The sequence below is a fragment of the Colobus angolensis genome, unplaced genomic scaffold, assembly GCF_000951035.1.
Source record: "Colobus angolensis palliatus isolate OR3802 unplaced genomic scaffold, Cang.pa_1.0 Scaffold230, whole genome shotgun sequence".
NCBI classification, from domain to species: Eukaryota; Metazoa; Chordata; class Mammalia; order Primates; family Cercopithecidae; genus Colobus; species Colobus angolensis.
This window is the reverse complement of record NW_012115489.1, coordinates 2481836-2496830: the sequence shown is the minus strand read 5'-3', so window position 1 is coordinate 2496830 and position 14995 is coordinate 2481836. Positions and strand designations below refer to the sequence as shown.

Below are 14995 nucleotides of genomic sequence, written 5' to 3'. Positions count from 1 at the left end.
CATATTACTGCATGTGAAAAAACCAGGTGAAAATAATATAGCAATTACTAACTAAAAGCTATATTCACTTCTGGATGTTCTTTAAGGAGTTGTAAAAGACTCTTTGTTAGAACAGAGTTTAGAAAGCAAGGCTAGGGTAAGCTGAGAGGGGAGGGAGAGAAAGATGGTCCAGATCAAAGGAACAAGAGGGTACCACTTTCCATCTTTCACCTGACTCTTCTAAAATTGTATAGCCATACTCTTTAGTTTATAAATATAAGCTACTCCCAAACTTTCACTAAAAAATTTTAAAGAAAATCTTTACCTAAAAGAAAACAATTCTGGTGTTAACCCCCGCATTCTAACAACCTCTTTTACATTAACAAGTAACTCTGAAAAGACGCATTCCAGTTAAATAAAAAAGGCTACTTATTAATTGAGGCTGATGTCTTAATTGATTTTTGGTAAGTCTAACTGCTATAATTTAAAAATTAAAAGCTTCACTCAACACAAATATTAGTAACTCAGAAGGCAATATTTTTTCATTTTTATAAGACAAAATCAAATAAATTAACAGTGAAGAAATGAATGTTGATGAAGACCAAGCAAGAATAACAACAGATTAGCCACAAGTCATTCTTTGAATAAAGAGTTCTTTATGTTTTCAAAGAATTTTCTTGGTAGACAAGTTACAACAGCATGTTATGAAAACAATAACCACACTTTTTATATCTCCTAATGCACTGCAGTGCTATACAATACAACTTTCTGTGATGATGCAAATGTTCTGTTTTGTCCAATATGGTAGCCAATAGCCACGTGTGACTACTGACGAAATGAACTTTCAATTTTAGTTAATTTAAATTTAAAGGCCGGGCGCGGTGGCTCAAGCCTGTAATCCCAGCACTTTGGGAGGCCGAGACGGGCGGATCACGAGGTCAGGAGATCGAGACCATCCTGGCTAACATGGTGAAACCCCATCTCTACTAAAAAATACAAAAAACTAGCCGGGCGAGGTGGCGGGCGCCTGTAGTCCCAGCTACTCGGGAGGTTGAGGCAGGAGAATGGCATAAACCCGGGAGGCGGAGCTTGCAGTGAGCTGAGATCCGGCCACAGCACTCCAGCCTGGGTGACAGAGCGAGACTCCCTCTCAAAAAAAAAAAAAAAAAAAAAAAATTTAAATAGCCAAAAAAGGTAATGGCTACCATCTTAGTCAATGCAATTCCAGATTTCATATACTTGGTTATATATAAGTATAAATCTAAATTCTTAATAATTCTCTTTCACAGAAGGAAAACTCAAAATCAAATAAACTCTCAGTTCTATTGCCTTCACTACACCTCAATATATTTAGACTGCATGGATATGGTGGCTCACGCCTGTAATCCCAGCACTTTGGGAGGCTGAGACGACAGGATCGCTTGAGGCCAGGAGTTCGAAACCAGCCTGGTCAACAAAGCAAGAAGACCTCATCTCTATTTAAAAATAAAGTTATTTTAAATACTTGTGTACAACGGGATACAAAAGTATATCTTCTGCACAAATGGTCATTATTTTTTGGCACTTAAGACATTCTTCTCCCTTTGGAAATAATCTTACTGAAGTAACCAGAGAATTTAACTCAGAAGCCATGCAAAAATAACCAGTCCCCCTGCCTCCCACAAACTTACAATTTAACCAAATTTAAAAAGTAAGTACCATTCCCTATTACCTTTGCATAAACAAGGACAAAAAGATATGTTTTAAAAATATAAAACATATTTAACTAACCATCTCCCCCACAAAATGAAAAATAACCTTTTATATAACTTTCTAAACTATACAAACTATTCATCGATAATTAGCTCAAACGCAGGTCTGTAAGAATATAGTATTGTTAAGACCATAGAGTTTTTAAAGACAGCTATTTTAATACAACATTCACTTGATTAACATAAGAAATAACGAATATAAGAAATAATTAAACAGCCAAATAACTTATCTCTGTGTAACCAAATGCAGTAAGATTCATAACTACCTTCAGTAGTGGGTGAGAAGAAAAAAACTGTGGGGAAAAAAAAATTCATTGGAAACCTTTATCTATACTTCTGAAAAAAATTTACTGTTGTTTGACATAGATGTTATATTTTCATGTAGTAGCTTTCTAATTTTTATAAATTTCCTTTTTAATACTTATTAACCTTAGCACTTAAAATCGATTATATTATAAATGACATCGGTATTCTTACCTTTATTTGACTTTGATGGTTTATTCTTGATAGGTTTAAGGGAACTTCTTGATTTGTCCTCTCTATCTTTAATAAGTTTCTGAACATCATCCAAAGACAGTTTTTGTAGAACAACTACAGGCTTAGCTCCTTTATTTAGATCTTCAACTAATCCTATTTTTTCTACTTTGTCTTTCTGCTCTCCTTTCATTTCCATTTTCTTTGTTTCCTGAGTAACATTGCCATCTTTATCCCTCTTGATTTTCGGAATGACAAAATTTTTCAGTGCACCAGACCTGCCCCCCAACAAATAACTTGGAAATTCTGCCTTATTGTCAGGGTGTGCCTTATTAGTGTCTACTTTACTCTTGTTACCCTCTGTCCTTTTGTCATCTTTACTATTTGGTGATTTAAAACCAGGTTTATCAGATCTTGATTTATTAGAATCTCCTTGTTTAACACGAGGACTGTCAGGTCTTGATTTTTGTTCCCCAGAAGATGGTCTTTCCCTTGAGTCCCCTGATTCATGCCTGTGTTTTCGTTCTAGTTTATCAGTTTTTGAACTATCAGATTTAATGCCATGTTCATTTCTACTAGAGGATCTCAATGTTTCTGGTCTTCGAACCCTAGACTGATCTCCTCGATGTCGCTCTGATTCACCCCTGTCATCTGATTTTTGTTTATTATCATGGTCACGTCTTAGTGACTCAGAAATAGATCGCCCATCAGGTCTCTGCTTTAAGGCTTCAGCTCGTTCTGATTTTAACCGAGGTGAGTCAGATTTAATATCTTGTTTATGCTTAGACACTTCAGGTTTTTTCTCTGTAGGTGGCTTTCCAGAATCCCTCCTATTGTCATGCCTGTGTTTTGGTGTTTCAGGTCGCCCTTCATTTTTTTGCTTTGGAGTTTCAGGGCGGCTTTCACCTTTTTGCTTTGGAGTTTCAGGCCTTCCATCACCCTTCTGTTTTGGGGTTTCAGGACGCCCTTCACTCTTTTGTTTTGGAGTCTCAGGCCGGCTTTCACCCTTTTGCTTTGGGGTTTCAGGCCTTGATTTTGTTGTTTCTGATCTGCCATTATTTTGTTTGTTGTCATTTGGTTTTGTGTCAGACAGTCTATTTTCATTTTGTTTAGGCTCAACTATGGTGCTCTCGTTTTGTTTGCATTCAGTTGTTCTGCTCTCATTCTGTTTAAGTTCTTCTGTTTGGGTCTCAACTTTAGTTTCTAACTTATTTTCAGTTGATTTTGTCTCCACCAATCGGTTTTCATTTGGTTTAGATTCTGACAATCGACTTTCACTTTGTTTCATTTCACTCTTTGAAAGCTCGGGATCAGACTTTTTTTTAGGTGTCTCAGGATGGTTTTCTGGTGTAGATTTAAGACTTCCAATAATATCTTCCTGAAGAACAGAAACAGGTGCATCATTACATTGTTTGATTTCTTCAGGCTTTTTTATGGAGTCTGAATCCTGAGTTACAGAAGCCTGAGAGTCCACTCTTCCTGCCTGATGAAGATCAATGCTAACCATTAATGCTGGCCTTGACCCATTTCCCGTAGAACCCGTCTCCTGAGAAGCTGGTCTATTACCTCCTGTAGCACCCCCAGCCTCCTGTGGGTAAGAATCTTGTTTTCTTTTTTTCAAAGGCTTATCTGAAATTTAAAGATAAATATTCGATATCAGTAATAGACATGTATTCTTATCTTATTAAAAACCCTATGGACGTTGTTTATCTTTTTTAAGGTTATGTTTTAAAACTGGATAAATGCAAATGCACATATGCATACATAAAATAGTAAGCATGAATGACAAAATACTTTGAAAACCAAGGTCTGAAGAAATATGCTTGAGAGATTTCAATACATACAGTAAAAAGAATTTAACTGCATACTCTTTAAGGATATAAATAAGTGTAAGAATATAAAATGAATAGAACTTATAATGTATCAAATACAAACATATATTTATGTTCATAGATATTAAAGATAAATCAAATTCTTTTCCTAAGAATAAAACAACCAGTTATAAATCATAAAGTCTCACTCAGGTTAATTTTAACTGTTAGCGAAAAACTATAAAGAGCTCCAAATCTGCCAACACACCAAACAGGAAATATAAGCTTTTACTGTATCTAAGATAAGTATGGAAGAAAAGAAATAAAATAGATACCATACCATTGGAAAAAAATGAGTTTAAAAAATGAATTTAGTAATTTGTCATTTAACTTTAATCAATAATTCAAATTCTTTAAAGTGTTAAAAGAGTGAAAGGAGTTTAAAAGCTAACCACAATGTTAGATAGAAGTAAATTTAGAATAAGGAAGCAACAGATATCAAAGGTATAGAAAATTTAAAATCAGGAAGCAACAGGTATAAATTAGAATCCTGTCTTAAGCAACTTCCACTGAAGAAAACTGTTCCTACTCTTCGACATAAAGTTATAATGTTCTAGGGGTCTATTCTGGTCTCGGAAAGAAATAATTTACAGTATTATTAAATGTAAAGACACAAACACAAACACAAATTCACCACTGCAATAAAATGTGAAGGTATTTTTAACATCTATATATTTCTGTGTATGATTCCATTTCTGACTTATGAGGGTGCTAGGTCATTTTCTGTAAATTAAATCTCCAGTTAGGTCTTGGGAATGGTTACATTATAGTACCTTCAGGTTTGGCTTCCTTTTGTTTATTTGCTGAGCTTGAGTATGTTTTAAAAGTCACTCTTAGTTATTTTAACAAGACAATCTCTAGATTCTCTTGTAATATTCACTAATGTGAATATAAGGAAGATGGTATCATAAGATTAAAAGTCAAACTGAAAAATGAAAAATGGCTCCTTATTGCTAAGAGAACCAAGTTGTGATTTTTTTTTCCTAATGGTAATGCTTCTTTTATATAGCAAAGTTCCACTGTTTTCTTTTTAAAGTGGGAAGTAGCAGTACTTGCCAGTTTAAAATATAATCAAATGTAACTGCAATTTAATTAAGATATTTGTTAGTTATATTTTGTAAAATGAAGTCCTTCTGCTCCTTCAGTTATTCAGTCAAATCTAACACCACACATGCTCCATTTGTAAAACACCACCATAACAATTCTAAAGTACAATATATTATCATTAGATTGTTTCCACCAGCTAAAACTAACATGGTAAGAATTTATAGGAAGCTTTCCACGTCAATACCTTAAAAAAGAAATCAGAATACTAAATTTATATTTATTGAATCCTCTTTTAGAATGTTCTGCCATTCAAAAATCATCTTTATGTTTTTTCATAGGGCAAACCAATTGATATCTCATAAGATGCTTTATCAATTTATACTCATCCCTTAAACTTTTATAAGAATCTAGAAATTCAAACAGTATAACCTAAGCTTTCTATATTTTTGAAGACATATGCTTTGTAAAAGTAACTAAAATGGTAGCCTAATCATACTTAAGATGTACAACGACATAGGTCTCTGGCATCTGAAGATTTAAGATATCTATGGCTCACTCTTTTATGCAGTGTCTTCAGAAAAACATTAGCATAGCCTAGAGGGCTGACTTTTAAAGGATTCCAAAATATTCAAGAGTTTATATATTATTAACCTCAATCCAATTTACCTTAAGACATTAAAATGAAAATTTAGCAAATACAATAACAAATATCTTAATTTTGAAGAAATGATATATTTTTATTTAAACTATGAATCCTATGATTATTTATAACCAAAAAATGTATGAAAGTATTTGCACACAAGTAATTAAGATTGGGAAACATCTTACCATTTTTTCCCACTATATATAAAATGCTGTTAAATACAAAATTTTAATCGTTCAACTACTGAAAAGTACTTTACTCCTGTAAAACCTGGAAAATTTTCATTATTGTGGCAAGGATTCCTAGATATGTTAAGAGGATGTATGTTCTGATTCACTTGGTCTGATTCAATTCCACCACGAGCTTACTCCTTATAAAGCGGCTCTGAATCTGTACAGGTCACTTTTGTTCAACCACTTTTGTTATGAGTCTTCATTATATCATAACCACCTAATAATCATGGAAAGTCATCTCTATGAAGAATCATTCTGGTATTTAGGACAGTGATTACCTGTATGCCCTCTTCAGCACTGGGAACCATAAGATTAGCTATTAGAATACATATATTCCTAAAGAAAATGCATACAAAAGGATTATCGTAATCTCAAAACCAACACTTGTCATCCAGATGCTGATATTCTCAAAATAAGATCCAGCCCTTACAGAAATTCTGAACTCAATTATGCTTACAAGAAAAACAAACTATACCACTTACTTAAATCTACAAGTGATATATGAAAACACTTGAAGCAGAAAGCACAATAATTGTGTATACATGGTAGCCAATTAAGTACAATGAAAACACACCACCCCTCAACCACAATACAAGCTGAGTGGTTAATTGTCCTATTCCTTGTACCAAATCCCAGTCTCTTATTCCAAATGACAGTAGGTAATAACTGACTTTTAACAAGGGCTATAGTGCAAGAATATTGTAACATTATATAAACATTAGTGAAGCTGAGCCATTCCTTATACTTGCTAACATGGAAAGTGGACCTTGGGAAAAGATGAAATAGGCAAAGATGAACAAAGGAACCCCTTCTTTGACAAAGGAAAGCAGAAATTTTCAGCACATGAAAAAGGTATTAATATCTAATGATAGGTCATCCCAGAAGCAAAGAAAGATGAATAGCCTTTTAAGATTAATTTATGTAATTAGAGACACTAAAAGTATGAGCAAAAAGATTGAGAAAACGGTCCTTTTGGAATATTATAAAATATTAGGTTACAAAGTTGCCTTATCAGTGTATATATAGAATTGCTCAAAGAAGAGAGAACAGGACAAAGGGACATAAATACCTAACAGCTAGAAAAACATCCTTCTTGTGCAGAACAAGGGTACAATAGGGTCTGCCACAGCCTAGGTAAAACATTTCTTAAGACTATTCTATCCCTTTACTTGAATTCTACAAATATTCTACATTTGTTGAACTTTCTAATCTTATTTATAAGGTATAGTGTTATTGACTCCTGGTTATTGAGTGGAATATTTCTCTCACAGTAAATGAATATATTGGCAAACAAACTTATACTCTAAAGTAAAACTAGTAGGCCAGACAAATAGTCCTGCCTGTTCCACATCACCAGTAACACAACAGTTGTAAAAAAAGTCCTCAGTGCCAAATGTTTGAATACATTAAATGTCGATTTTAACATTTAGTCTTTAATAAGTAAAAATAATGGTAACTAGGGACAAATTAATTTCAAGGAAGTATTTCATCTCTTAAGGGCTCTAAAACCACCACTTCAGAAGAATTTTGCTTTTATTTATGACCTCACCTACACCCTTGGATCAATATACACACTTTTAATCATTGCAAAATCTCAGGGTAACTTCTTATATAACAAATACCAGCCCATCACACAATGCAGAAACTGAATGCAATATGCCAAGTTCAAATCAAAAGGGTTAGGTGGCATCTAAGTTCCAAAAGTTTTCAAATACAGTCATGTATTGCTTAACAACAGGATACATTCTGCGAAATGCATTGTTAGGAGATTTCTCTGTTATGTGAATATCATATAGTATATTCACATAAACCTAGATGATACAGCCTACTATGTACCTAGGCTATATGGTATAGCTTATTGCTACCAGGCTATAAACCTGTACAGCATGTTACTATATTGAATACTGTAGGCAACTGTAACACAATGGTAAGTATCTGTGTATCTAAAACATATCTAAACATAGAAAAGGTAGAGTAAATATACAATATTATATTCTTATGGGACCACCACTGTATTTAAAGTCTAGTGTGAAATGAAACATCATTATGTGATACATGACTATAAATCCACGAAGGTGGCTTTCAGAAAACAAGTTAGAAATGACAACAATATGAAATCAGCAAAACCTACTTTAATCCTCAGGATATCACCAAATACCTGTATTTTCACCAAAATTGAATGTCAACTCTGTTCATTCAACTTTTCAGTTATCTGTAACTATGTCATCATAGATTACAGAAAAAACTATTTAGATAATTGAAAATAAAATACACAAGTTTCTACAAGAACAGTATGTTGTATCTGTTGACTTTGTTCTTTCTTTCCAAAGGAAAGTTAGTAGTATAAAAGAAGTTTGCTAATATGCAATTAGAACTATACATGACCCTTATTTTAATTCCATTTTTGTAAGTAGAAACTTTGGATTCAACAAATATGATACATAAAAAAAGGTCACCATTCCTCCTCTGTTTTTGTTACTATCAACAACTATTAAAATTCACTTAAAAAGTACATTCTTTTTCAAGAACACATTTTTCCACAATACAGATTTAAGGTCATGCAAAAATTCAGTTATCAGGGCAACTAACATTTCTTGGTCAGGGAATTGTAATATCGTATGTTTCTTGCAAAACTGACTATCCTAAGATTCAGGAATTTTGAACAAGTTAATAAGAAAAACTGAGTAATATTACTTTTTTCATTTGACATGCATATACTTTTATAAAAGGTTAGAGGAAGAGCTATAATTTGGAACCTATGTATTTATTTCCTGAACCTCATACTGCAAACTAAAGAGAAAAGGTACAAGCAACATTTCATCCTTAATATCAAAACTTTACTAGTTTAAAAAAAAATTCCAGAAGTCCTACCCAGAGCAATCAGGCAAGCTAAAGGAATATTAGGCATCCAAACAGGAAAAGAGGAAGTCAAATTATCTCTGTTCACTGATGAAATGATCCCATACTTAGAAAACCCAAAAAATTCCTCCAAAAGACTCACAGACCTGATAACTTCAGTGAAGTTTTAGGATACAAAATAAATGTACCAAAATCAGGAGCATGTCTATACACCAATAACATTCGAGCTGAGAACCAAATCAAGAACTCAATCTCATTTACAATAGCCACACACACAAAATAAAATACCTAGGAATACATTTAAACAAGGAGGTGTAAGAGCTTTACAAGGACAACTACAAAACACTGATAAAAGAAATCATAGATAACACAAACAAATGAAAAAACATTCTATGCTCATGGATAGGAAGAATCAGTATTATTAAAAATGACTATACTGCCCAAAGTAATCTACAGATTCAACACTATTCCTATCAAACTACCAAAGTAATTTTCAAAGAATTAGAAAAACTATCCTAAAATTTATATAAAACCAAAAAAGAACCTGAATAGCCAAAGCAACCCTAAGCAAAAAGAACAAAGCTGGTGGCATCATATTAGGAAACTTCAAACTACACTACAAGACTACAGTAAGCAAAACAGCATGGTACTGGTATAAAAACAGGCAGATCAATGGAAATAAAAACACAGATCAATGGAACAGAATAGAGAACCCAGAAATAAAGTCACATACCTAAAAACAACTGATCTCTAAGAAAGTTGACAAAAATAAACAACAGAAAAAGGACACTCTATTTAATAACTGGTGCTGGGAAAACTGGCTAGCCATATGCAGAAGAATGAAATGGGACTCCTGCCTCTCACCTATACAAAAATTAACTCAAGATGAATTAAACACGTAACTCTAAGACCTCAAGTGATAAAAATCCTAGAAGAAAACCTGCAAAAAACTCTTTTGGGACATTGTCCTAATTAAAGAATTTATAACTAAGACCTAAAAAGCAAATACGACACAAAGAAAAATTGACAAATGGGGCTCAGTTAAACTAAAGAGCTTCTGTACAGCAAAAGAAACCATAACAGAGTAAACAGACAACCTAGAGAATGACAGAAAATATTTACAAACTATGCACCCAACAACGGTCTAATACCGAGAATCCATAAGGAACTCAAACAAATCTACAAAAAAAAAAAAAAAAAAAAACCCACTAAAAAGTGGGCAAAAGACATTAACAGACACTTCTCAAAAGAAGACGTACACACAGCCAACAAACATTTTAAAAAAATGCTCAACATCGTTAATCATCAGAGAAATGCAAATTAAACTACAATGAGATACAATCTTAGACCAGTCAGAATGGTTATTATTAAAAAGTCAAAAAATAACAGAGGTTGCAAAGAAAAGGGAATACTTACACACTGTTGGTGGGAATGTAAATTAGTTTAACCCTTATGAAAAACAGTATGGAGATTTCTCAAAGAACTAAAAATAGAACTACCATTTGACCTAGCAATCCCACTACTGGGTTTCTATCCATAGCGAAAAAAACTATTTTATAAAAAAGACACCTGAACTCATGTTTATCACAGCACTATTCACAATAGCAAAGTTACAGAATCAACCTAAGCATCCATCAGGAGTGGACTGGATAAAATGTGGTATATATATACCACGGTACACAATCATAAACAAGAGTGAAGTCATGTCCTCTGCAGCAACACGGATGCAGTTTGAGGCCATTAGTTACCGTAAGTGAAATAATGCAGACAGAAAATGAAACACTACAGGTTCTCACTAATAAGTGGGAATTCAACAACGGGTACACACAGATATCAAGTTGGAAACAACAGACACAGGGGATTCAAAAATGGGGGAAAGAGGGAGGGAGCCAAGGTTGAAAAACTATCTAATGGGTACTATGATCACTATTTGGGTGATGTGTTCACTAGAAGCCCAAACCCCACCATCATACAATATACCCATGTAACAAACCTGCACATGTATCCCCTGAATCTATATTTAAAAAAAAAAGACAAAGAAAAAAATCCCAGCTCCCTAGCCAGTAAAATGAAGACTTCTAGCAATCTCTTTATTTGCATCTATTTCTGATTTACATATGTTGCAAACATTGTAGTACAACAATTACTAAATACAGTCCATTTTTTTCAATAACATTAAAATGAGCCATCATGACAGGCAGGAGATGTAATATTAATCTTCAGCGTGTTTCTTAGCATAGAAACACAATTATCTAGTCATGATCCTGTCAAACACTGAACACATCATATATAAAAATCAGCTCTACCCAATATCAAGAAGTTTTATCACTACCAAGAAATAAAATATAAGAACTGAAAATCAACCTAGAATATTTTAATCATAAAATTAAATCATAAAGCATGCTTTTGGTCTGATCAAATGTGTATATGCATTTATATAGCAATCAAATTCATCAATTATATTGCTAATTTCAACCACTGATTCATCAGTCTGATTCATCAGTCTCTTAAAACATGAAAGAAATTTTGTACACAGTGTATACCAAATTACTAGGAACTTACTAGGGATTTATTTTTATTTGATTATGAAGCACAAGGAAAGCTCATAAACTCACAGACCAGGTATGTCTTGAAACTCCATCCTAACATACTAGTCAGATGAAAGGGAACACTTCACTGTAATTACCACCAAAAGACCCTTAATTTCTAAGGTTTGCTATTTAATATTAACTTTCCATGATTTGTTTACTAAAAAAATTGACATTATTAAGCCAGTAGGATCATAAACCAAGTGAAGTATCTAACTGCCTAATAAGCATACACATAAGCTTTTCTTAAATGTATCTGTTCAAAATAATTCTATAGTACTTAACCTTGTTTCAGCAGAAAAAAATTTGAAGGTGCACAACAATATTAACATAACTTGTGAAGTATACATGTCATATAGAAATGCTAATGTTCATTTTAGCAGAAAAGCACAAATAAGTAAAATCATATGGTATATAATGAGCAACAGACCCACAGTAGAGAATTACCAAATCTCATATAGTTGTTTCAGACAATAAATTAAATTGTTACAAATTTAACTTCTGTGTTATGAGTATTACTAATAAAAATACATACTTGAGTAGACATAAATTATACAAAATAAGAGAAAAAAAGGTAATATGAAAAGAATTTTTGACATTATAATTACATATTTGCTCAGATGATGAAGTGGTAATAATGAATTATTTTACCTTTATCTTGAACTTCTTTTGAGAAGCGCTCCCTTTCAATAGCTGATTCTCTCTCTATTCGCTCAATTTCAGCCAATGCATCCAATTCCACTTCATCATATATAGGTCCCTGTTGTGATACCTGTTGCTGATTCTGTACCACAGAAGTCTGGGGTTGTTTTGTAGCAACTGAAGTGTTCTGTTGTAAAACAGGCACTTGATTTGCTGGAAGGAATGCTGTTTGTTCTTGCTGCGACAAACACTGAGCAGCATTTAGTGGGCGGTTTACATCCTGTGGAGTAATGGGTGTTTTTGAAGTCTGACCCGGGTACTGCACATTAAAAGGAATATCATTTTCTGAAACATTGCTATTTTCCACACCAGAAATCATATCCTCTTGCTGGTCCATGTCTGAAGACCTTACACGAGAAAGTCTTAATGTAAGTTTAGTAGAGTCCTTGGATGGAGAACTAATTATATCATACATTGCCGCTTTCTCACTCTGCTCTTTTTCATCCTTGCCTAATTTCATTTTCTTTTGCTTCTTTTGTTTTCTTTCTGGAGAATCTAGCAAGATATCTGGTGGAACATCTCGAGGTGATGAACAAGGTAGAGACTGAGATTGTAGGATTAAAGGCGGTCTTGAGCCTAGAAAAATAATTCGATAGAAATAACAGTTGTGCGGGTTTCACATTTTCTTACAATGTGATAGAAATATTAATAAGTGACAATATAGTAATGCTAGAAAAAATAAGAAATTATATAATCCAAGCTACTTATTTACAAAAGATGAAAAGAAAGCTTAAAGACTTGTCCCACACAGCTGTTTAGCTTGCTAGTAGATAATCTAAAACCTAGGTTTGAATCTAAGTATGAGTATTCAATTTTTCAGACCAGTATTATTTCTAATTTTTGTGCCTATAATGTATAAATATTTAGCTTTATAAGGGTAAAAAGTTCATTTCTTCTAAAGATGATACAACACAAATATTTTGGGCATGACCATCTCTGTTCTTTCATGGACTATCTAGGAAAACGGATATATCCTGATTAAAGAAAGAATAAGCATGCTTTTGTTAAATTACACAAAAATAACAATTTAATCCTAGAGACCATCTTAACAATTTAATCCTAGAGACCATCTCACATGAATACTACTGGGATGATAACAAAAAGCAAGAGGTCAATTTACAATTACTAAAGCCTTTACTTACTTCAAAAACTGGTGGCAAAGTATTGATTTATACTTTTATGCGGTCTTCTCTTTCTCCCTTAACATCATTCACATACTCGCTTCAGCTTGCTAATCCTCTTTTTATTAGAAAAATAAATAAGTTCAGTAAATTTCAAGGCCCAGTAAAATATACTGAGCCCAGAGTCCATTAAATCAACCAACGTTATATGAAACAGGAAAGTGTTAAAAATAATCAGATGGAAAAATTATCCTAGTTAATAAGCCTTCAGACAAAAATTCTCCTTCAGACATGAAGGAAAAAGTGCACTGATATGCTTCAGAGATAATAGTATAACTGCATCTTAATAATGTATACATTTCTTATCATTAAACTATAAAATATTTAAAAACTTGGAGGAAATTGTAAAAATTGGTCAAGATAAAAGTTTTTTTTTTTACAGACAGAATTTAAACCTAGAACTGCCTTAAATTAAGCTTTCACCGCTTTTATACTTTTTCCATGATGCATAAATCTGGACTTTCAATTAGCAAAGTTAATGTATTTTAAATGTTATATATAAACATACAACTTCATTGAATCAAGTGTGATAAAGATGATATGGGAGCAGTTAACTATAAATGTTAGTCTGAAGTCATATCAATCATTCGTTTTTCCCTTTAGACTCAGCTTATATTAGACATTAAAGAGAAATGAACCTAACATTTTGTGTCAGAGTTGTAAAAGGTGCTTTACATATCAGTTCACTTGATTTTTACAACATTCTTGAGTATTATCATTAAAATTTTTCAGAAATGGAACATGAAGCCTACAGAGGTTAACAAATTTGCCATAGGTTATGTTGTTAACAAACCTGAAGATTTAAAACAAGATTTGTCTTAAGTCTGAATTGTAATATGCCATTATGTCTTTGTACTTAAATTCTATGTGGCAAATTATCTACACTTTAGAACAAACTTCAAATTCTAACAATTAATCTAAAAATCATGATAGACTGACTTACCCTTCAAAATTAGTTGGAAAACAACTTCATGACAGAAGTTCAAGCTTTTGATGAATAATATTAGTGAGGTTATTTGCTTTAAAGTTTTCCATTTCTATCTAAAGTTTATCTACTATTTATCTATCTAATCTCAAGAGTCAGAAGGAAAAAAGCTAGTTATCTAGATCAATCACCTATCTCCCTGTTCTCTTTCCCCGGCAATCTAAATAACTTCTCGCCTTGACAACATTTATGGGATATATGTATCTAACCTACAAATAGTTACTCTGGAAGTTTCTCTCCCTTTCAGAAGCTGGGTTTTTATCCCCGAAAATTCATACAATTTACAGAATTGAAATGGCTCATAACAGCTCAACTTTTACCCTATGAAAAATGTCCTTGACAGAAAACCACACACCACATGTTCTCACTCATAAGTGGGAGTTGAACAATGAAAACACATGGACCCAGGGAGGGGAACATCACACACAGGGCCTGTTGGGGGGTAGGGGGAAAAAAGAGGGAGAGCATTAGGACAAATACCTAATGCAGGTGAGGCTTAAAACCTAGATGACAAGCCTGGTGTGGTGGCTCACGCCTGTAATCCCAGCACTTCGGGAGGCCAAGGCAGGTGCATCATGAGGTCAGGAGTTCAAGACCAGCTTGACCAACATGGTGAAACCCCATCTCTACTAAAAATACAAAAAAAATTACCCGGGCATGGTGGCATGTGCCTGTAATCCCA

The 14995-nt window shown here is 33.3% G+C and overlaps 1 protein-coding gene across 1 annotated transcript in view; it reads right to left on the bottom strand.

Moving 5' to 3' along the window:
• The window catches only part of NIPBL (Nipped-B homolog (Drosophila)), a 195033-nt gene that overhangs the window by 77432 nt on the left and 102606 nt on the right, over positions 1–14995 (bottom strand). Inside the window, exons 9-10 of the mRNA XM_011944374.1 lie at positions 12097–12723; positions 2208–3833 (exon numbers count right to left, since the gene is read on the bottom strand). Coding sequence (XP_011799764.1) covers positions 2208–3833; positions 12097–12723 — 2253 coding nt within the window. The remainder of the gene's footprint in view (positions 1–2207; positions 3834–12096; positions 12724–14995) is intronic.